At 33.6% G+C, this 23,742-nt stretch overlaps 1 protein-coding gene and 1 pseudogene across 1 annotated transcript; one reads left to right on the top strand and one right to left on the bottom strand.

Moving 5' to 3' along the window:
• Positions 1 to 1,904: 1,904 nt before the first annotated feature.
• On the top strand, positions 1,905 to 9,159 carry LOC107949933 (uncharacterized; annotated as a pseudogene).
• A 2,999-nt stretch (positions 9,160 to 12,158) lies between these two features.
• On the bottom strand, positions 12,159 to 15,463 carry LOC107950138 (abscisic acid 8'-hydroxylase 2). Its single transcript, XM_016884921.2, has 8 exons — positions 15,016 to 15,463; positions 14,600 to 14,918; positions 14,356 to 14,505; positions 14,012 to 14,266; positions 13,834 to 13,923; positions 13,565 to 13,750; positions 12,969 to 13,087; positions 12,159 to 12,514 (listed from the first exon to the last, which is right to left on the bottom strand). Exons 1-8 carry the CDS (start codon positions 15,300 to 15,302, stop codon positions 12,418 to 12,420), a joined length of 1,503 nt encoding a protein of 500 aa, XP_016740410.2. The 5' UTR covers positions 15,303 to 15,463; the 3' UTR covers positions 12,159 to 12,417.
• Positions 15,464 to 23,742: the final 8,279 nt, after the last annotated feature.

Genomic DNA, 23,742 nt, shown 5'->3' with positions numbered 1-23,742 from the left:
TTATATTGTAACCCTGCAATCCATTAAAAGCATGTAGTGATAAAACTAGAGCTATTGAATCAACTTCACCTTTAGCAGGATCTAACTTTTTAGGACAGTCCTAAAACTCATCAGAAGTATAGCTTTTAAGTTCAGTGTCTAGCTCAACCTATGCCTCAATCACTAGCTGGTAGAGTTGAAACTTGGCACATTTATGTCTTGGTGTGTACTTTGATGTGTACAAGAAACATAATCATTTCTTTCTTCTGTCCTCCATTTCAACTTGAGAAAGATCCTTCACAGGAGTTTTGGTAATGGTAATGGTAATGGTAGGAGAGTGACCTCCCAGATCAGTATGAGGACTTGTTTGATAGTGCTATTTAGCAATAGGAATAAGGGTTTAGGGTAGTGAAAATTTCCTTCTTTAAAAGTACTTTTCTTGGAAACAATACCTACAATGTCTTCAACTTGTCGAGCAATAATAAAACCTTCTAAGGGAGTGGTAAGCTTAAATAGTCTCAAATACTGACCGATATATGGTTTGAGATTATACACAAAAATGCTTAGGGCATAATTCTCTAGTAAATGCAATTGGTTCAAAAGGCTTACAAAATGATCGTGGTACTGATCTATTGTATCTGTTTTTTTAAGAGCCACCAACTCAGTGATGGGATCCAAATATTTTCTAGATCCAAACCTCTCTTGTATGACTCGAACATACACCTTCCAAGTAAGTTTTTGGAGACCACCATGTCATTGGGCAAAGAAATGATGTCAATCAAGGGCTCTCCCTTCTAAATGTAGCATCACCATTCTGACCTTAGTTAGATCCTCCACATTTTCAGCCTCAAAGAACTGCTCGAGCTTAGACCACCAACCTCGGAAGTCTGTTCCATCACATCGAGGACATGTTAGTTGGAACGTCTGTCCCATGATATCCCCTAAACTAGCTTAAAAGTGAATGATCGAGTGTCCCAAATCTACATCTGGTGATACAATGAAGCCTTCATTGGGTGAAAATCCAAGTGGAGGTGTTCCTAGAATTCCCTTACCCATTTCCTGGACATTAGTTGAAGGCGGACTAAAATTTTGCTCAAAAAATGAGTACATCTCAGATCTTATTTCTCCTCGAATTTCTCCTTTGATTTCATTGTGGAACTCCTTAAAGCAAGAGTCCAATTTTGTGTCCAACTTAGCATCGAACTTGCTATCAAGCTGGGACAACTCATGTTGCAGCAACCCCAACTCTTTCTGTAAACGGGTCATTACTCTATCATTGGCTATAAGGGTCGTCGAGTTCTGATACCTTTGATGAGGATCGAAAGTTTGAGAGAATGAGAGTTTCAAAAAGAAGAATAATAAGATAAGAATGGAGAAAAGAGTAGAGTAAGAGAGAAAGTTGAAGAAGAAAAAATTATTGTGTATTTCCTTAACTATTTTCCCTCCAACGAATTGGCCATTAAAAAGGTGAATAACGGCAACAAAGAGGACAACCTAACATAAGCCAATATGCACCATATCACTTACAATTGTTTACACTAAACAACTCATTTAAGCGCTAATATAACCTCCCTTATGCCTGTTGTTTTCATTAAAGACTTAACCAAAACACATCGTTTTGCTACAATAACTAACATTAACAAAATTGTAATTAATAGGTCATTAATTAGCTGTTGAAGTTGATTATTCCATATCATAATTGAGTATAGAAGGAATCTCATGTGTTGGCCTGATGGTCAGGGTGTTCACTGTTCTGGGTGTGGTCTGGACTCGAGTTGTGCTAGTCAGTGACTGTTAAGACTTTGCCCTCCTCTTGTAATTCAGAAAAAAAAAAACTCCCCCAATCCCTTTTCTATTCTAAAGGTTAGTTTCTGACCTTATCACCAGATTCACTATTTTTTTTCTAAATTTTATTTTGGAAAAAGATGCAAGGTATATGAAATGACCAAATTATTTAAAGTTTACTCATTATGGTCAATAAAAGAAAATAAAAAAAATAAGAAAAGACTTTTTGACACATTCTCTACTTTGTGCCATAAATAAATAAAATTATGAGGGCAGTCTTTGATATCCATATTATTTATTTTAATGCTAAAAGATTGGTAACATCATGATTTATTAGTATAATTAATTTCATTTTTTTGGTGGAATGAGTAAACTCACCTTTCGAAATCTCTTCTGATGTTTTTTAAACATTTGATGTTTTGGATTAATGGTTGTTGTTTTTATTTTACAAAAATTGAAAAAGTTAATCTAATTACACAAAGTAATTCCAAAATTTTTATGTAATAAATTAGTGTAAATTAACAATTCAACGATTTATGTACAATAAATTAGCAAAAGTAATTATTCAACTTAATGTGGTTACTTTAATAAAATACAATTCTAACAAATTAAAATAGGACTAATTTATATGAGACTAAAAAAATAAACCCAAAAACATCTAATTTTTTGTTTTTTTCCAGGCAGGGGAACAATTTCACATGAGAAAGCTAATTTTTGCTATTATCTTCTCTATCTGATCATATGCAATTGTTTCATAGTATTAAAAAAAAGAACAAAATGGTAGTTTAAGATGATTTGTATTTAGTTGAGGAATTGTTAAAAAGATATTGATGTGCTATCTTTTTATGGTAGTTAGTGTTCACAAATCTACATCAATATGTATTGATTGTTTTTCCCATTGGTTAACAGCTTTCTAACATTCACTCATCTTCAGCTAACAGTATAAAAAAAGCATTAACCTTATTGATGAAGTCATCTTTCATTGTCCTTTCCACCCTCTGGAGTTTCCCTGCTCTTCTTCCTATCTTTCTCTTCAAACCCTTGTTTAAAATCTGTCATAGTTTACAGAATTTGAGATAAAAATCATAATTTTAAGTTGTAATTCACTTGGGATTAAACTCAAGCTATTATACCTTTTAAATACTCAAATATTAGTAAATGTTATGATAATTTATCAATTGTTTAAATCAATTTGATAAAAGATTAGGCCTTTGATTTTTCCTCGAAAGTAAATTGGGCCATTGTGAAGAGATATGAAATTGAGCCGAGGATCCATCGTTGCTTTTAATCTGTGACTTGTCAATGGCTGCTATGTAGAAGCTTGAAAGAAAATTGGCTTCTCCATATCCTTTTAATCTTGTTGAAAACCATCCAAGGAAACTGCATCGGTGCTGCTTCACTTTAATACAGTCCCTTTTGCCTTTGAATTGGAAGGCAACCAAATAGATTCTTGCAGGCATTTCAACTAACATTTTTGAAGCAAGGGCTTTAATTCTCAGCAGAGCCTTAAACACGTTAAAAACCCTTCAGGTTTTCGTCTTTCACCATCGCCACTTGAGCAAACAATAACCCACTTTTTGTATCCTCTCAAATGCTTGTTTTCCACCACTACTAGCTCAGATTCTCATAACCCTTTTGTTAAAAATAAAACGTCGATAATGAAAATTTATCGCAAAGAAAAAGAGAGAGAAAAATAAAGAACACACAGATTTTATGTGGAAACCTTTTCGGGAAAAAAGCCACGGGCAGAGGAGAAGATAATTCACTATGTCGAATTCGAATTTTTACAAGAGGAGTAGACTATGTCTATTTATAGTCTTGTAAAACCATATTCTAATAAGAGTGTAGTAAGATTGAAACACTTTATTCTAATCAATATCAAATATATGGAGCTTAATAAGGTTTTAAAAACCTTATTCTAAAATAAAATAAAAGAAGTGTAGTTCTATATGGATTTTACTTTTATTTTATTTTACCAATGTATTTTATTTAAATAAGGATTCGGGTCACTTAATTCTAGCAATCTCCACATTGACACGAATTCTCAATGAACAAGTTCTTCATCGCGAACTCTCGACGAACAAGTTCTCCACCTCTTCCATAAAATCCCTTAAGGGTTTAACTTCAACAATGAAAACCAACCAAGACTAAGCAATGCTCAAACTTGGTTATAGGAAGTGACTTAGTCATCATTTATGTAGGATTTTCATGAGTACCAATTTTTCTTACAACATTATCACTATGAGCAATAATATTATGAACAAAATGATATCGAACATCAACGTGTTTTATTCTCTCATGAAACATTTGATCTTTTGTAAGAAAGGTGACACTCTAACTGTCACAAAATACTGTATTGATTTGAAGGTCTTCATTGAGTTTAATGAAGAGTTCCTTCAACCAAATGGCTTCTTTACAAGCCTCAGTAATCGCTATGTACTCAGCTTCAGTGGTAGACAAAGCAACTGTAGTTTGCAAAGTGGCTTTCCAACTGATAGCACAACCTCTAATTGTAAATACATAACCTGTGAGAGATCTTCTTCTATCAAGGTCTCCAATAAAATCAACATCAACATACCCAATGACTCCATCTCTAGTTTTTCCAAACTGTAAGCAAACATCAATAGTACATCGTAAGTATCTTAAAATCCACTGAACTACTTTCCAATGTTTTTTATCGGGATTCACCATGTATCTGCTAACTGCACTGATTACATATGATAAATCTGGACGTGAACAAATTAACCATAGCATATATGAGAGATCCCACTGCACTAGAGTATGGAACATGTGACATGTACTTAGTCCCATCATTTGATTATGGAGACAAAGCCGATGAAAGCCTGAAATGGGTTGCTAACGGAGTACTAACAGGCTTAACATTCTGCATATTGAATCTGCAAAGAACTTTCTCAATGTACCCCTTCTGACTTATATACAATTTACTTGCTTTTCTATCTTTAAGAATCTCCATACCAAGTATCTTCTTTGCTGGTCCCAAATCTTTCATCTCGAATTCTTCACTTAGTTGGGCTTTGACCTTTCTTATCTCTCATTTATCTTTTGCTACTATCAACATGTCATCAACATAAAGGAGTAGATACACAAAAGAACCATAACTGTTTTTCTTAAAGTAAACACAACTGTCAAAGCTACTTCTTTTAAAATCATGAGAAGTCATAAATGAATCAAACCTCTTGTACTACTGCCTTGGTGACTGTTTCAAACCGTAAAGGGACTTTTTCAGCAAGCAAATATAGTCCTTTTTTTCTGAGACTGTAAAACCCTCTAGTTGTTGCATGTAAACATTCTCCTCAAGTTCTCCATGTAAAAATACAGTTTTTACATCTAACTGCTCAAGCTCCAAATTATGCATGGCCACAATATCAAGCAAAGCTCGAATCGAACTATGCTTCGCAACTGGGGAGAACACATCTATGAAGTCCACTCCTGGAATTTAACTATAACCCATTGCAACAAGCCTTGCTTTATATCTGAGTTCTTCAACTCCTAGAGTCCTTTCTTTCTTTTTAAACACCCATTTACAACGAACAACCTTTTTACCTTGAGGAAGTTTCACAAAAACCCATGTTTTGTTTTTGTGGAGTGATTCCATCTCCTCTTGCATAGCAAATATCCACTTTTTAGAGTCTTCACAGCTAACTGCATCAGAATAATTAGATAGCTCTTGGTTTGCATCTATATCTTCAGCCATATTTAAAGCATAAGCAACTAGATCAGCCTCGACATACTTCTTTGGAGGTTTAATTTCTCTTCTAGATCTGTTTTTGGCGATAGAGTATTGTGGTGAAAAAGTAACTCTATTTTGAATTTTTGTATTGGCTTGAGGAGTCGACTCTTGTAGATTCCGGATTAATCTGATGCTCTACCTACTTTTGATTTTCTTTATTGGAAGAGTCTTTAAGAGATAAGTTAGGTAGCATAACAGTTTCATAAAAAACATCTCTGCTAATCACAATTTTTCTATTTTCAGGACACCATAATTTATACCCTTTTATACCAGCTTTATAACCAAGAAAAACACATTTTTAATAGATTTCGGTTCTAATTTTCTATTATCAACATGAGCATACGCAGGACACCCAAATATCTTTAAATCAGAATAGTCAGCAAGATTACCAAACCATACCTCTTGTGGAGTCTTTTTCTCAATGGCAACGGATGGAAATTGATTGATAAAAAAACATGCAATAGAGGCTACTTCGGCCCAAAATGAATTTGGTAAGTTGGCATTTGACAACATACATCGAATATTCTCTATGATCGTTATGTTAATTCGTTTTGCAACGCCGTTTTGTTGTGGAGTATGACGAACTGTCAAATGTCTCACGATCCCTTCTAACTTGCACAGTTTATTAAACTCATCAGAACAGAACTCTAAGCCATTGTCTGTACGGAGGTATTTTATTTGTTTTCTCTTCTATTTTTCAATCATAGTTTTCTAAGACTTAAATGTGGAAAACACATTACTTTTCTGCTTCAGGAAGAACACCCAAACTTTTCTAGAAAAATCATCAATAAAAGTTAGCATATAATTAGCTCCACCTTTCGAAGGCACTCTGGATGGACCCTACAGATCAAAATGAATATACTCCAACGTTCCCTTCATGTTATGGATTCCTCTGGTGAATCGAACTCTCTTTTGCTTCCCAAAAACGCAGTGGTCACCTAACTTCAGTTTGTAAATTCCTTACTCATTAAGAAGTCCTCTTTTGCTCAATTCTACCATGCCATTCTCACTCATATACCCTAAGCACATATGCCAAAGTTTAGTAATATCATCATCTAACAAAGAAGAGGATGCGACAACTGCATCACCAATAATAGTAGAACCCTGCAAAATATATAACTTTACAGTCTTTCTCTGCCCTTTCATCACAACGAGAGAACATTTGAAAATTTTCAAAACCCCACTTTCAGCTGTGTATTTGTACCCTTTTGAATCAATAGTACTCAACGAAATTAAATTTCTCTTCAATTTTGGAACATGTCGTACGTCACTAAGTGTTCTGATAACTCCATCAAACATCTTAACTTTAATTGTTCCAACACCTGTAATTCTACATTAAGCATTATTTCCCATCAAAATAACACCTTCAGACACTGTTTCGTAAGCTGTAAATCAATCCCGATTAGGACTCATGTGGAAGGTGTAGCCCGAATCAAGGATCCACTCCTCGCTCACTTTAAAATTATTGACAGAAGCGACTAGAAGTTCACCATCGCTGTAGTCTTCTACAACATCAGTTTTATCATAATTTTCTAGTTGTTTTCCATTTTGATTCACAGCCTCCTTTTTGATATTGTTCTGTAGCCTACATCACTCAGATTTAATGTGCCCTTTCTTCTTGCAGAAGTTATAAGTTTTACCTCTGTTTGAAGACTTTGATCTACCTTTAGGTTTACTGTAAGGATTCTGTTCCTGTGTCCTTTCACGATCATCATTAGCATTCTGATCTTGTCTTCCACGAGCAATGAGACCCTCTCCCTGAGAGTCAGTTTTAACCTCAAGATGTTTCATCTTATCATACGAGGTCAAATAATCATAAACCTCATCAACTGTGGAAGACTCACGGCTATATAAAATCGTATCTCTAAAGGTTGAATAAGACGGGGTCAACAAACAAAGTAGAATCAACCCTAGATCTTCCTTATCATACTGAACCTCCATGGCCTCCAAGTTTGAGAGAATTTATTTAAACACTGTTAAGTGTTCGTGCACAGACGCACCTTCCTCCAAACGATGAGCATAAAGACGCTGCTTCATATGCAGCTTCTAGTTAGAGTTTTCGACATACATATTTGTTCCAACCTCTTCCATAATCTAGCGACGGTCTTTTCCTTCATCACATCTTGCAAAATTTCGTTAGACAAATATAGATGTAACTCTGTTAACGTCTTTCGATCTTTTCGCTTATTCTCTTCCTCCGTCAATGTTGAATGCATCTTATCTACCCCTAGCAAGGCTTCCTCTAAGTTCATCTGTGCAAGAACTACCTGCATCTTTATCTGTCACAACGTGAAACTGGTGTTACGATCCAATAGCAGAATTTTTACTTCAAATACGTCATTATCGTGATTGAAATGAACAACCCGAAAGCTCTGGTACCAATTTGTTAAAAATAGAATGTCGGTAATGACAATTTATCGCAAAGAAAAAGAGAGAAAAATAAAGAACACAGATTTTACGTGGAAACCTTTTTGGGGAAAAAAACCACGGGCAGAGGAGAAGATAGTTCACTATGTCGAATTCGAATTTTTACAAGAAGAGTAGATTATGTCTATTTATAGGCTTGTAAAACCATAGTCTAATAGGAGTGTAGTAAGATTAAAACACCTTATTCTAATCAATATCAAATATATGGAGCTTAATAAGGTTTAAAAAAATATTATTCTAAAATAAAATAAAAGAAGTGTAGTTCTATATGAATTTTACTTTTATTTTATTTTACCAATGTATTGTATTTAAATAAGGATTTGGGTCACTTAATTCTAACACCTTTACTTAAACCCTTCAAAAACTTTTCCTTTGATTCACTTAAAACAACCCTTTGTGATTTGACGCCTTTAAATATTGTCAAATGGGCTCGTATACTCTCCATTGCAATTGCAGCTACTAAATGGACTGTGAATTTGGTTTTCAACCCTTTTTTTAATGTATTTTAGCTTTTTATGGTTTATATTGTTTCCACAAGCATTCGATTGGTGAAGTAGGCATTACTGAGCAACTTCTTGTTGTTACTTTCAGTGTTCACTTGGCTAACTCTTGTGCCCCCTGTTTATTTCAGTGGCTATCTCGAAGGTTGGCCCTTTGTCTTCTTCTTTGTATACCATTATTTCTCTTTCTTCAATGTTAGTGTAAGAAAACGACTCTATGGAGATTATTATGCTCATCCACATGATCCTAAATGGGGTGTTAACCCACCAAAATGGTATCGCCTTTTATGCTGTGTTGAGGTTATGGTTGGCCATTGGTTTGCTGTATTTGAAGCACTGGAGTTGCATCGTATCCCGGGCAGTTGGAGCAATGTTGGAGTTTGGATATTGATTGTGGCAACCCTGTTGATTCAATATAGTTCAACAGTGTATCTTGCAAAGTATTCAGAGAAGGTTGTGGTGCCAACTGTCGTTGTACGATTTGGGCCTTATAGATGGATTTGGCATCCAATATATGCATCTACGATGCTTTTGTTTGCAACTTATTGTATTGCACTTAGAGTACCTCTTAGCTTGATATTTGTTGTAGTAGTTTGTTCAATATATTATGATCAAAAAGCGAAATTGGAGGAGGTTTTAATGGTAGAGACATTCGGGGAGAGTTATCCAGAGTATGCAAGTAAAGTTAGGTACAAATTCTTACCTTTTGTGTACTAGTTGCAAACATGTATGCAATTGTTAATTATGCAATGTAATGAAATTGTTTAGACCATTTGAGCTTTGGCATTGAGGAAGTGCTAGGCAGTGCTTCTACTTAAATTTTTACTCTGCCTCGTTGATTTTCATATAGGTTGAAGATCTCTTTGTTTATTGAAATATACATATGGACTATCATCATTACTGACAAATGCTCGTGTCTTTTCCCAAGGTTGCGAGCTCTCTGATTTGTATTCATTCTAGACAAACCGCATTGGGCCTCATGACTTTCATTTTATATCTTTTTCCAAGTTTTAAACAAATATAGTGATGTCTAGCTTGGTGCCTAAGAAGGAAAGCCATCACCACATAGGTGTATCCATAAACAAGGATTTGGGTTTTGGCTAGATCCTTTTGATGTAGAGATTGGAGCCATGCCCATATTTGATGGAGTTGTTCATATTTAAGACTAGAGAATTATCATCGAAGGATATCTAAAACTTTTGTTCATTATTCATGGAACTGGATGAACTAACTTTTGCAGCTTTAAAATTACAAGAACATGGAATATATAGTTAACAAGTTTGAAAAGTGCTTTAATTTGTAAAGTGCTGAAGTATTGGCTGATAGGATCTTTCTTTCCTGAGCTACCACAATTTTGAGCATTGAACACAACCAAAATAAAGATGTAGGCATGGACAAGTGGCAACTGGAAACACTAGAAAAGATCAAAATAACAGTGATGGCATTCTTGTGAGGTAAAGGCGCTGCTAATGAGTTATGGCAGTAAAGGTCCAGAAAATTATTTATAATGAGTTATGATAAATGGCTGTATGTCTGTATAGAAATGTAGTTTCCTGAATGTTGCACTACAGTTTCTAGAAATGTGTAGTTTTAGTTCCCTACATCTAGGATGTCACTCTATGTAAGTGCTAGGCTTACACTCATTCCCACATATCATCAATTTAGATCCCTTTCTTACTTTCCAGTTTATTACAATGGGGAAAAAGGTTCATTCTAACCATAATGGAATTCTAAACAAATTTTATCCGTTAATGTTTGACGATAGACATTGATGCCTCCTTTCCATGATTGTTGACTAGCTGGCTGTTGGTTTACACTTATTTCCTTATAAGAATGTTGTTCTCAGATCATGTTTGAAGTCAAAAGAACTCCCATCTTTATCTTCCATAGAAATACACACATTGATTCATATAGGGTAAAGAAAAGGGTGAAAAAAAATCTATCCTTATTAACCAAACAAAGCCATTTTGCATTCATGTGAGATGTGTTTGCCTCTTGTTAAACAGAACCCAGCATATAATTGCAGTGTGAGCCTACTTGCTTAGACCCCTCTATATTAATGACTGGTGAGCAACATTCCCATGATTGATGAGGCCTTTGGACAAACACTATGGGACTCGATTTCTAGACAGGGAAAAAAACTCAAGAGATTGTACAAGCCACCTTATTCTAGCATGCGGGCCAACTCATTAAGATGTGAAATACATTAGCTTATCCATGTTATGCAGCATATATTTCTCCATATGCACAGCCAAACACAAGATTGCTGCAATAATTTTTGCTTTAAAGGTACTCAGAGCTTCTTTCTTCCACAAATGGTGAAGCCACAACTCACTTTCTTTTGTGCCCTTTCATGCACTTGAAGTCAATAATAATAGGACCCTTTTGGATTCTTATGTCTGTCAAAGCTTGCATGCGTTCACCACATTTTACATATGAAAATCCAGTTTCTGCGGTACCATTCTGATTTAAGTGAAAGAGCAAAATCCATGATTGTTGAGATATTTATGTGATTCTTATACGTTCTTATACATAGATGTCATATTTTTCTGTATGGTATGTACATGCATATTGAACTCCACATGATGAGTAAGATCTGCTAGAACATTGGAAGGGCTTGACCGAACAAGCAATTTTTAGGGTATTCTTCTGCCTCTGTCTTTATATCTTAACCATTAATGGTGGTTCAAAATGTTGTTCGAGTTTAATGCTCTGCTTGCATAGCAGCCAAATCCGCAGATGGATTAAAATTGGTTCCATTATTTGTGGGGTTTGATTTGAAATGAGTACCAATCTGCAATTGCTCTATTGGTATTACATTGGAGGGACATGTCCTCAAGCTATGCTCAGCTAGTGGGTTGTCCGGTCTGCCTCGTATTTGTTGCTATTTGCGTTGATTGCGGTGGACTCTATCCTGGCCCTCTTTAAGCTGCTTTAATCATTCTTCCTGTATATGAGATGAAAACCAAAATGAATGCTTAAACCAGCTATTGAGAGAAGGCTACCATATCAAACACCTTGTAAGGATGGAACACTAATCAGCAAAACACACAACATATATTTGGTAATGGATTGGGTTTGGAGGTAGATTTGGATTATATTGGGTCCCTGCAAGACGAAGATAAGCTATGAGCGCTACACCTTATGTTCCAAAACACTCTTTGATACTTAATTCAGTTCAATCGAGAACTGCTTGCAAGGCGATCTCACATTGTACCATTGTACTGAGTTAAAGATTAATAGGACTTGACAGTTGGTTGTAATAATATCGTGGTATAACAATATCAGTCTCAATGGTACTGAGTGAGGGTATCAACCAAGTGCCTTTTGGTTGGGACAAAATTTGGTGTAATGTTTTCACTAATGATTCATTGTTGAAAGGAAATCAATATGAGGAACATGGGATGTTGGAGATGAAGCAAGTAACTTGCTAAAGTTCATAGTTAGTTCAATGCAGTTTGTGATGAAAATATCTTCCAAGCTGATAAGGCAGAATTGGAGCATGTGGAACACCCACCCTGACATGTTTGAATTTGATCCTTAAGAACGAATGAAATTTGATATTCCATGTTTGAATTTCATTGGGTGTGAATTTTTTTGCAAATTTATTTTAATTAGTTAATTTGAGTTTATTAACCTAAATTAATTAATTTTAAATTTAATTATCTAATTTAATGCTTTTCATAAAAAGAAATTGCTTTCAAATACATTGAAGCAAGTACATTTCCTTTTATTTTTTTACTTTTTGTTTTTATACAACAGATTTACTTTACCTTGAACAAACCAAGGACCAAAAAAAAAAAAACCCTACTCCTCAAGAAAGCTTTTGAACAATTACAAAAGATTCCCAACGACAAATTTAACAACCAAAATGAGAATAAAGAAAAACTCAATAGGCTTTTTAGCCCCCCAAAAAAAGTTAAATCTTCATTTGAGTCCAAATCCAGAAATGGTGTATTGTTGTGCTCATGATGCCTATATATTTCTTGGGGTGACCTTTACAGGTAAGCCCTTTTTGGGCACTGGAAAGGGACCATACTGGATTCCATCCTCATCTCCCACAACTTGCCACCTGCATCCAAACATTCAACCCCAAAAATCCCAATGAAAATGGCAGGTCAACACCGATATTTAAACTGCAAAATTTATGTCTACGTTTCTTCAACTTCAAACTTGCCTTTCACTCAAAATACTGACATATTTCAAGTTTTTTTTTTTAATATGACTAAAAGAAACTAAATTAAATATTGGCTTAGAAATCTACCATCTCTAAAGATAAACCTGAAAATTTGAAGTTTAATAGTGTTGGTACTAATTAGGACCACTTCCACAGCCCAAGGAACAATACTCCAAGAGGACCACTTTTTGTTTTTCATACACCAATTAGTCAACAATGAGCAGACAAAACCACTTTAAAAACATAATCTTGTTTTGTACCAATCAACGTGGCTTTATGTTCTTCTTACGTTTTCAAAAACTAAATAATCATTATGTTCTGCAATTGGGCAACTAAAATACAAGTTTACCTGTATTTTGTGGTGAGATGGTGGAGGAGCACCAAAATCTCAAGCTTGGCCAGTTCACTGCCTGGACAAGAGTGTACTCCATTCCCAAAGGGCATAAACGTGTTGGGTTTCGGCGGTACCTGCAATAACATCGCCACGCAAACGATAAGATCAAATATCGAATTTGTTGATGTATCCCTTAGACCCGTAGGCGCAGAGGCACGTCAACGAGACTAAAACTGCAGTGTTACTATCTACAAAATCAAGTCACGTGGTGTGATACTTTGCAAGATTTGATTGATGGTTTAGATTAGAGGGAAGATTCACAGTAAACAAATGAAAAAGACAGCAGCATGAGATGAACCATTGATAACCTTATATTTCTGCTAAAACTGGATAGTGCCTGACCCACCACTTGGTCGGGGACTCCATTTATACTATTAAATAATGCCAATGGTACCAAAACAAAACATATATATGATTCACATATTCCCAATGACAAAAAGAAATGAAGTAAATCTGCTTAGATGTGTAAAATGGGGTCGAATCTAATCTAAAACAATAAAAGATTTAGCTTATTCCATGTCCTATAATTCGAATCGATTACAAAGCCTCACCTCGAATCTCGAAGGGTCAAATTTCTCGGGTTTAGGGAAGAAATCCGCGCAATGATGAATGGTTCTAAAGAGAGGAAGAACCTTCCAACCTTTGGGGATGTAATAGCCTTCAAACTCAACATCTTCCACTGCTTCCCTGAAGGTGAATGACAGAATACTTGCTGTTCTTAGTGTCTCTTGAATCACCTGCAACACACTTCAATTAATATGCTTATATGCCACTGTGATTACCAACATATGAAGAATAAAGTTGGTATGATTTAATGTACCCTGGTAGTCAATGGCATGTGCCTTGTATCATCCCACATAAGCCTGCGATTTGCTTCGATTATTTCTCGTCGAACACCTTCTTGTTCTCTCTGCAAACATATGATTTATAAATGAGACTGAAAAAGATTTGATTGATTTTCATTCAAAGATGATGATCATCAAAAATAGTTTACTTACAGTGACAGCTTCTAGTAAATTTCCATTGTCATGCAAGTATTTTAACAGCCATGTTAGGACACTTGCAGTGGTATCATGAGCAGCAAAGATTACACCAATTACATTATCTGCAATCTGGGAATCACTGAGTTGATCAACCTTTTGGTTTTTGTCACCCAATAGAACACCCAGCAACCCTCCTCCACCACCTTGTTTCTCATTTTCTCTTCTTTCTTTTATCAATCTTCTCAGGGTCTCATTCAACAGCTTCCTAGCCTTTTCAAAAGTGAAACAATATGAACCCATTATTCACTCAAACAAAAGGGTCTAAGTGTGTCTATATATGTATGTGTATATGTATGTACCTTCATTGCTTTATTGAAAGGAGTTCCTGGAAGATCTAAAGGCATGGAATTGTAACCCTTTTCCAGGCATTGATAGAGCTGCTTGATTCCGTTGATTTCCTTGTCTTGTTTATGGCCAAAGGCAGAAATCATTGCCACATCAAAAGCATACTAAAAACAAAACACAAATGAAAGAAACCTTGTTTAAGGTTATTGATGTGTGTGCAGTAAAGGGTAAAAATGGTTAACAAAAACTGACACATACTCTCTTCATTTCTTGCAAGGTGTTAAGAGTGGTGTTGTCCCAAGCTGGTAGGAATTTAAGAACAATCTGCTCAATCTCAGAAACTGAACCTCGAATTGCAGAGGGTAAAAAAGAGGCCTGGACCAGCTTCTTCAGCCTTGAATGGTAAGGACCTTGATGGAAGAATATGGCCTCAGGCCCTATCATCTTCTCCTTGCTTGGTGGATAAGTTGGTTTGAAAAGATGAGCCTTTGTGACCAAGACAATCTTAGCTGCATCAGGGCTTGAAATCATCACACAGGGGCATCCTAATATGTGGCTTTTGAATATATCTCCATACCTAAACAATCAAAAAAAAAAAAGCAACAACCTAAATTTAGTTACAATTTGTAATATTACATCATTAGCTTTGACCTTTTTAGGTACAACTTGTACACCTTTTTCGGCGGTTGGCAAAGAAAGAATTGGGATTCTCTTTGTAAAGCTTGAGAGTTTCACCAATATAAGGCCAACCCATGGAACCAGGTGGCAGGGGTTTGTCCTTGGGGTGCCGCCATTGATGAACTGACAACAACAGCAGCAGCATCACCACCACCAAAACCACCATCAAATAAAACAAAACAATTGGTGTAATGAGAAAGGGAAGGTGACAACCATAGAAAGCTGTGAAAGTTGGTAGAAAAGTGTGGGGTGGTAGTGGCAATGAGGAGAAAAGGAGTTGCATGGTGACAATTCAAGTACTGTAAGGAGGATTCAAAGAGAGAAATGGGGAACAGAGGGGTAAATTACTTTGAAGAATGGGATGAATGGAGGGATATATATAGCATTGAAAGGGGAAGGGGTGGGGGGGCTTGATTGATGACAGGCGTCACCATGTTTTTGGGAACACCTTGCTTGAAGGTCTTTCATTTTTATTTTGGTTCTTTATTTTTTTTTCCTAGGTAGATCTTTCCTACCTTATACTGTATTTTCCTGGTCATTAATCATCTGGCCCTCCACTTCTGTTTATTCTTTGAGTTTCTATTATTTTTTTTAGTTAGGTTAAATTTGTTACTATGAATTTATAATTTTTTTATGTGGACGAGAAAGGGAAAGGTTTTTTTTTTTTACAATATTAGAGGTAGAGATTAAAATTATATAGATTGAATTCGTGTTACCCATTTAATAAAAACTTTAATTATTACTCTATACAAATCAAAACAACAAAAAATAGATGTTTTATTTTGAGATTCAGGGTAAAGTATAGATTTAGTCAATTAGCGTGTTTCTATTTTGGCTACCAACCATAAAAATTTTCAATTTAGTTATTAAATTTTAAATAAAAACATTTTAGATTATTTTTATTTTGGTCATTTATATTTTAGATCGTTTATATTTTGGTCACTCTTTGTTAAATGGTTAACCAAAGTAATATATGGCATTTTTCTAACTAGTATAATAATTCATTTAGTCCTCAATACTTATACATTCTATCAATTTTATCTTAATTTTAAATAATTCAATAAATTTAACCATCTACATTTACAAATTCTATCAATTTGATTCTCAAATGCATATAATTAAATATAATTATTATATTTAAACAGATATAATTAAATCTTGATAAACTTATATGTAAAATTGTGATTTTGATAAACCAAAAACTCGGAACTCCCAAAACTCAGTAAATTTATGATTTTTTTTTTATAAACTTCATTAATGATTATACTAATAGCATTCTCAATAGAGGAACCCAAATTTCTCTATGAAATCTAACAAATAATTAACAGCTAAAAATAAAAACGAAAAAGTTTCCTACAAGCCTTTTTCAACTTAAAAATCATGTAATAATCTACACCCATCTTTATGCATAAAATTTATTGTAAAATTTATCTTCCTCTGAGGAGAGAGGAAGCGTTGCAAACAAATAAATAGGATGTGAAGATTGGACTATATTCGATAACACTAAGCACAACGACAACGATAGGTGGTGGTTGATAAGGTGGAGAAAAGAAGATGTGACTAACGATAAGGCTAAACAAAGAAATAAGTTAAGAGAATTTTAAAAAGAGCTTTGAGAGTTAAAAATTTCGAAGTGTCAAAAGTTCTTTCACTAGTTGTGGAAAGCTCATATTTATAGCGTTTCAAGAATAGGAGTTACAAAGCTAGCGATTCATGATAATAATAACTGGTATTTTTCAGTTACAAAGGCATTAATGGTTCTTTTTTTTTTGTTATAAAAGGATTTTGTTAGTGATGCTGATGATAAGTAGTGAACAAGAGTTCAATATGTTTTTGGAACAAAAGAGAAGCACTCAACGTTATAAGAAAAGGTTAAGAGGAAAACTCTTAACTACTTCCATATCTGATCCACCAAGCCAAGCTCTCCGGAACATCCCAAGAGTATTACTTCCACTTCTACTTTGGTGAAGCAGTACCATGTGAAATATTTTTCATGGAACATCTTTTGAAACGCAAAATAATAGTTGTTTCTTGAATTAGAGTTATTTCTGAATAATGATTATTTTGACTTGTTCCAAGCATGAATTATTCTTAACATAGTTGTTTTCAATGTAGAGGTTGTTCCAAACAAGGGTTGTTATGCGATGATTTCTTTCTTGGTAAAGCTTGTTCTGAATAATGACTCTTCCAGAAAAACACAATTGTTCTAAATACAAGCTGTTCCAAACAATGGTTGTTCTAAACATGGTTATTCTTGAAATGTCATTATTCTAAACAAGAGTTGTTCTCAACAGAAGCTGTTCTCAAGTAACAACTACACTGGATGAAAGTTGTTCTAACTAAAGCCCTGTTCTGGACATAACTATTCTTGAACAACAATTGTTCTAAACAAAAATTATTCTAAACAAGAGTTGTTGCTCCGAAAGAAATATTAAGTGAAATGACGATATAGTTGCTCCACGCTTGGTAGCATAATTTCTTGAAATATAATATTATTTATCTCGAGGAAGAGATAAAATGTTAGTAGCCAAAATTGAATATCTACAAACTATTTAACCATATTCGTCTTTTCACTTTGGTATCTAATTTTTTTCCACTTTGACACCTGAATTATCGATTTTGTCCCAATTTACCCCAACAATAAAAAGTTTCCAATAAGAATAATATTCTTATTGGACTCAAGTAAGTTTTGGGGTAAAATGAGATGAAAATGGTAGTTAAGGTACCAATGTAGAAAAAAAAGAATAAGTATCAAAGAGAAAACGCGTATAATTCAATGACAAATTGTGAATAAAGCCATAGTCTTCTAACTAACATTGGACAAGAAAATTATCTTCAATGTAGTAGGTTCCGCACCAGTTTTGACCTATTGGTCAATGCATTCCATTCCAATAGAAGACTAAAATAACCAATTCTTTGTTTCGCACAAGTGAAAATTTTGGCATGTGTCGCTTGTACCGTCTCGTTCAATCCAATTTTGATCGTACTAGCTGAAATATTATGCACTGGTTAGTACATGAATAATATTAAAAAATATATAGAATTACTAAATTTTTACCATTTCTAATAATAAATAATAAAAACATTAACTTTCATTGTTAAACTTCTTAACTTTATACTTGAAAATTTAAAATTTAAATTTTAAAATTTAAAATTTAAAATTTAATAAATAATAAAAGAAACAAAGCTTCAAGTGTATGTTTTTTTATGGAAATTTCATCTTATATATTTAGCATGAGTATGGTTTTATTGTGAATAATTTTACTTTTTTTTTCTTTGAATATTTTGAAACGGTTGAATGATGAATTTTTATTTTTAATGTTTATTAGTCAGTATTCTATATAAAGGTAAATTATTAAAATAGTTACTTTTGTTTACTTCATATTACATTTTAGTTATTTATGTTTGAAATGTTACGTTTTAGTCAAGTTAACGTGTTGTAATATTTTAGTCACTGAGACGTTAATTGTCGTTAATGGTATAATGGTAAGCTGACGTGGCACGTTAAATCTATTGAGAAATGTGTCCATATTGTAGTAAACATGTAACTATTTTCTATTTATTTGAATGATGAATAAATAAATAAAGTTAATTTCACATTTCACTATTATGTCTTTTGTATTTATATCTTTTATATTTTGCATGCATAGCGAAATTGTGACAAGCAAATATTATCCTATTGATTGTCTAAAGTTCAAATTGAAGATAAGTGACATTGTAAAGAACATTTACATTGCGAGAAAAATAACTTACTTCAGTAGATAATCTAAATGAGTCCGTAATCCCGTAAAAGAATTAAAATGAACATTTGATTCAAATACTGAGAAGGATTATTATGTTGTCTACAATTCCAATTGGGGAGATGGCTAGTCTTGGCTATCAGAGCAGTTGACTTCATGAGTAGAGACATAGATGTATTCAATGGTAGAATGATACATTTGACTGGACCCAAGATGAATTAATTCTGAATCCGTTTGTGAATTAATTCACTTGTGACGTTCATAGTGTGATTTACCTAAATCTTGAGTTAGCCACTGACCATGCGTATGCAACTCATGTGCTTTGATATAAGTGGAGGTTTATGCTCTAAAGATGATCGAGCCCATAGCCGGTATGTTGGGTATATGACTTGTGTATGGTATGACTTTACTAGCAACTGTGGTATTCATAGCTCAATTAAAGAGTTAATGATATTCTCTCATTGGCATTGTGTGGATTGATAAATATGGAACGTGGCTACAGGTTGCTTGTTTTCGAACGAGTAATTTATCACAATCATTTGTTGATAGTGATCATATTAATCATTAAGAAGACACAATGTTGATAATAAGAGAAAATATGATTTTATTGAGTGAACGGATTTAACTCAAAAGAATCAATGATATCATATGAGGGTAATGCACACATTACGAGGTCATTGGACAAAACAGTTGGATGAATTGCTTTCGTAAAGAGTATACAATAAGGAGTTTTCAATTATGGTACTTCTTGTGAACTGACTCCATGATTAAGTAATTGCGAATTATCGAAACGATGCTTCTAGACATAATTGCAATCACTAGAGCCCAATTGTATATGTCTGATTGGTCCTTCCGCTAGCTTGACAAAAGCTCGATCGGACTGCATTTGAATTAGAAGAAAATTCTACGCCTTTGGGAATAATTTAATTGAGTCGATTTATTTGATGTGGAATTAAATTAGGTGGTTGTGAGAATTGTTCAACTAAAGAATTTGATTAAAAAAATTTCTTAAAAAATTAAATAGGAAAGTCTAAGTGATTTTTGGAAAGATTAATTTTGATCAAGTAAAATTAAATTAATCAAATCAATTAAAATTAATATGATACTTTTTTAATTAATTTTCAAGTCAAACAATTGGCCCAATGGGTAATTGAACTTGAAAATTGGATTTGAGATCGTAAATTGGGCCTGGGAGACTAAAATAGACCAAGACCCAGAAATTGGTTGAACTAGACCCAATATTTAAAACCAGGTCGATAGTCCAATCGGTGGCTAGACCGGACCGGTCGGGTCGTCGTTGACCTGGACTAAATCGATAGCAGCCAAACCGGCTCGAGGTGCCGTAAAGGTGTCGCACCTGCATCACCGAACACGGCGGTGCCCATGGCTACGACAGCGATGTCCCGGTGGCCGGCGGCGGTTGGTCATCGATGGTTGAGTAGTGGAAGAGTTACACTCCTATTGAGACTCTACCAGAGAATTTGATTTTAAATTAATTATTATAAAAATAATATTATTTTAATAGTTTAATATTAAATTAAATTTAATACTTATCTTAATAGTATTTTATTAATTTAATATTAAAGTGATTATCTTAATATTAAATTAAATTTAGTGTTTATCTTGTAGATAAACATTCTATTTTTTTAATAAGAGTTAATATTAAATTTAATCTAATATTTATATTAATTTAATATTAATGTGATTAAGATTAATAATAGTTGAACTCTCTAAACTCTCCTTATATAAAAAGAGCATTGGGTCATTGTTTACACACACTTGAATTCAAGAGAAAGGTGTAGAGAGAAATTCTTTGAAGAGGTTATTCCAGAAAATTTATAGAGATATTTTTGTTATTTATAACTTGACCCAAAAGTTTAGAAAATTGCAACCCCACTGGTATTTTTTGTGAAAATTTTTCTAATTTAAAGCGAGCCCACACTCGACAGACATGAGCTTGAGGATAGCGGAGAAAACTACTCGGTCGAAGTGTTCATCCTAGACGAATAAAAAAAGTACAATTTTAATTAAATGTTTATTATTTTAGATATCATAACCAAGATCTTATTTTGGGAAAAAATTTTAAAATTTTGGTTTTTCCCGAAATTTACTTTCCGCTGCGTTTTCCAAACCCGTTTTTCTAACAAAATCATCATTTCAAAAAAATATTTTTAGTTAATTTATACAATTGGTCCCAATATTTCTTCGTTTTGAGCAAATTAATTTTTTTCTTTTATGTTCTTTTAACTTTCTTTTTTTTTCTTTATTTTCCATTTTTTCTTCTTCCGTTGTTTTCCTCCCTTCTCCATCTTTTTTAACTTAGTTTTTCTATGTTTTCCATTTGTTAAACTAGTCCCTATAGTTTTATTTTTTTGAACAATTTAAATTTTTTTATTTCTTTATTTTCCTTTTCTTCTTCCCCTTTAATTTTAACAAATGAAAAACATATAAAAACCATATTAAAGAGATGGAGAAGGAGGGAAAACAGAAGAAAAAGAAGAATAAAGAAAAAAAAATTAACTACCTTGATTATCCTATAGTATTAATTAAACTTTAAACTAAGTATGTTTACTCTACTTTTGGTCAATATTTAGGCTTAGCAATTAAACTTTCACCTCACTTGAAGAGTTTTTCTTAAGCTTATCAATGCAAGTTTTGACTAATATAAAAACAATACAATTATAAGTATAAGAACTAAAAGTTATAGGTAAAAATATATGCTGGATCAATTGTAATGTAGAATTTAATCAATACAATATATATTGGACAGAGAATAAAGCAAAAGCAAGGGCGGCATCGCAGATGTTGGTCGGGCCCCCCCCTAAAAACTCTATGAGCATAATTGATAGATCCTTATATGTTTTTGTATTATATTGATAAATTATTATATCTAAACAAGTTACTTTTTTTAAAAGAGAAAATGCTTCTCTAAAATAAAAAAATTGGCCCAAAAGTATCTTTTACACAAATTGAAAATTTTAGTTTCTGCTGAGAGTTTTTTTTCCTAAAGAAACTTTTGAGAAATATTCTTAAACTATGCCTTAAACTATAAATATAGGGATCATGCGCTTTACCGCATTCAAACTCACATATTTCTACATTAATAATAATATTCATACCAGTAGAGTTGAGACTCAACTATCATTATTTAGTTTGAAAGAAATTATAACAATATAAATGTGATAATACTCGATTAAAGAAGCCACGTGGATTTATTGAAATCCACAAAAAAAATAAAAACAACCTGAAACTCCGTCAGCGGGCGTCTTCAGAGCTTGGCCCAAAGCTAAGGCCGAGGGTGCGGAAGCAGACGGGACTTGGGCCTCACACGTGTCGTCATCTTAGCTCACTACGTGTAATCTCCGTACTTTGTCAGGCAACTTAAAAAGGAAGTTTGTGGGCCCCACCCCATCTTCCTCATTTCTCTCTTTAATTTTGCTATTTTAGGCAAAATCAAATTAAGCGACCACTTTTACCCAACTTTGGCCACGAAAGAAATAATAAATTAATATCGACAAATAGGCATTTTTTAATGATTGGCGGTGTTTAATAAAAGAAAGGAACAGGGGTTATTATGTAAGTGTCGAAATGGCAACAAGTGGATGGTTAACCTTAGCTTGCTGCTTTGGGAAAGTTGCATGAAGAAGATGATACCAAAATTTTCTTTTTGCAGTAGCGCTCCATGCGCCTAAAACCCACACCTTTTTTCTCAAACCTGTACGTGTAGCCATGGGATCGCTGTTCAAATATATCAATCATTGGGTGAATGCCATCTTTGAGTGGATCTCTCCCTAACACCACCCTTTTTTAGTTTTCTATGTATAACTTTACCATCTTTTGTTTGATATGACAAAAAGTTCGATACGACTTGAGGGATGCTTTTTATATTTTGATGCCTCCATCTATTAAATATGTAATATAAATTTATAAATTGATTTTGTTATGATTTACATAGATATGACTTTTTAAAAATATTTTATAAATTTGTCGAGTAATGTATGAGTATTGTTGTTAATACAGGAAGACATGTTTGAGTTATCCTCCTCTTTATGAGTTGGAGAAGAGTTATGGATAATTCTAGGTATTGTATCAAAAAAACATATATGATCATAACCTATATTGAGATAATTCAACAAAAAATATTTTATAAATTTAAATTTAATTAAGAATACGTTTTCATTTGTTAAAATAGAATGTCGATAATAGCAATGTATCGCAAAGAAAAGAAAGAAAAATATAACACACAGATTTTACGTGGAAACCCTTTCGGGGAAAAACCACGAGAAAAGGAGAAGAAAATTTACTATGTCAAGTTTGAATGATTATAAGGGGTATAGACTGCATGAATTTATAGGTTTAGAAAACTTTATTCTAATCAACATCTAATAGAAGTAATGCAGTAAGATTGAAACAACTTATTCAAATCAATATCAAACAGAGGAAGTAAACTTCTATACGGATTCTTCTTGTGCAGCCTATACCGTATCGCGGGGGCCAACCCCAATCCAGCATCTTACTTATTGGGGAGTTAGAAAATTAGAATGACATAATAAGAATAAAGATGATGACTGATAATATGATTCTTTTGTGCATTTTCCATCTCACAAACATTACAAACAGTAATGGATTTATACATGAAGATAGTAGAGAGAAACCATGATATGTGTCAACAAATCATTGACAAAGGTTGTTAAGAAATGTACTGATGACAGCTCATTGAGTTGGTTGAGATAAAATCACACGTGTTGATCTTTTGATGATGCAGCAATTTCATGGTATTGAGAAATTCTGTTGCAGTATAATATTTGACATTCTCCCGTCTTCTTCTTTTCTATGTTGCAAACTTTGTGGAGTCAACAAGACATAGTCTATTGCTAAAATGAGAAAAATTGCGAGGTGGTATTGGCTTTGTAAAGATATCAGCTAGTTGATCTACTGAGGGAACATAATTTACGCTTAATTGACCAGCAAGAACTTTTTCAC

The sequence above is a fragment of the Gossypium hirsutum genome, chromosome D03 (genome assembly GCF_007990345.1).
Source record: "Gossypium hirsutum isolate 1008001.06 chromosome D03, Gossypium_hirsutum_v2.1, whole genome shotgun sequence".
Taxonomy (NCBI): domain Eukaryota; kingdom Viridiplantae; phylum Streptophyta; class Magnoliopsida; order Malvales; family Malvaceae; genus Gossypium; species Gossypium hirsutum.
The sequence above is the reverse complement of the archived record's forward strand: the minus strand, read 5'-3'. Positions and strand labels throughout refer to the sequence as shown.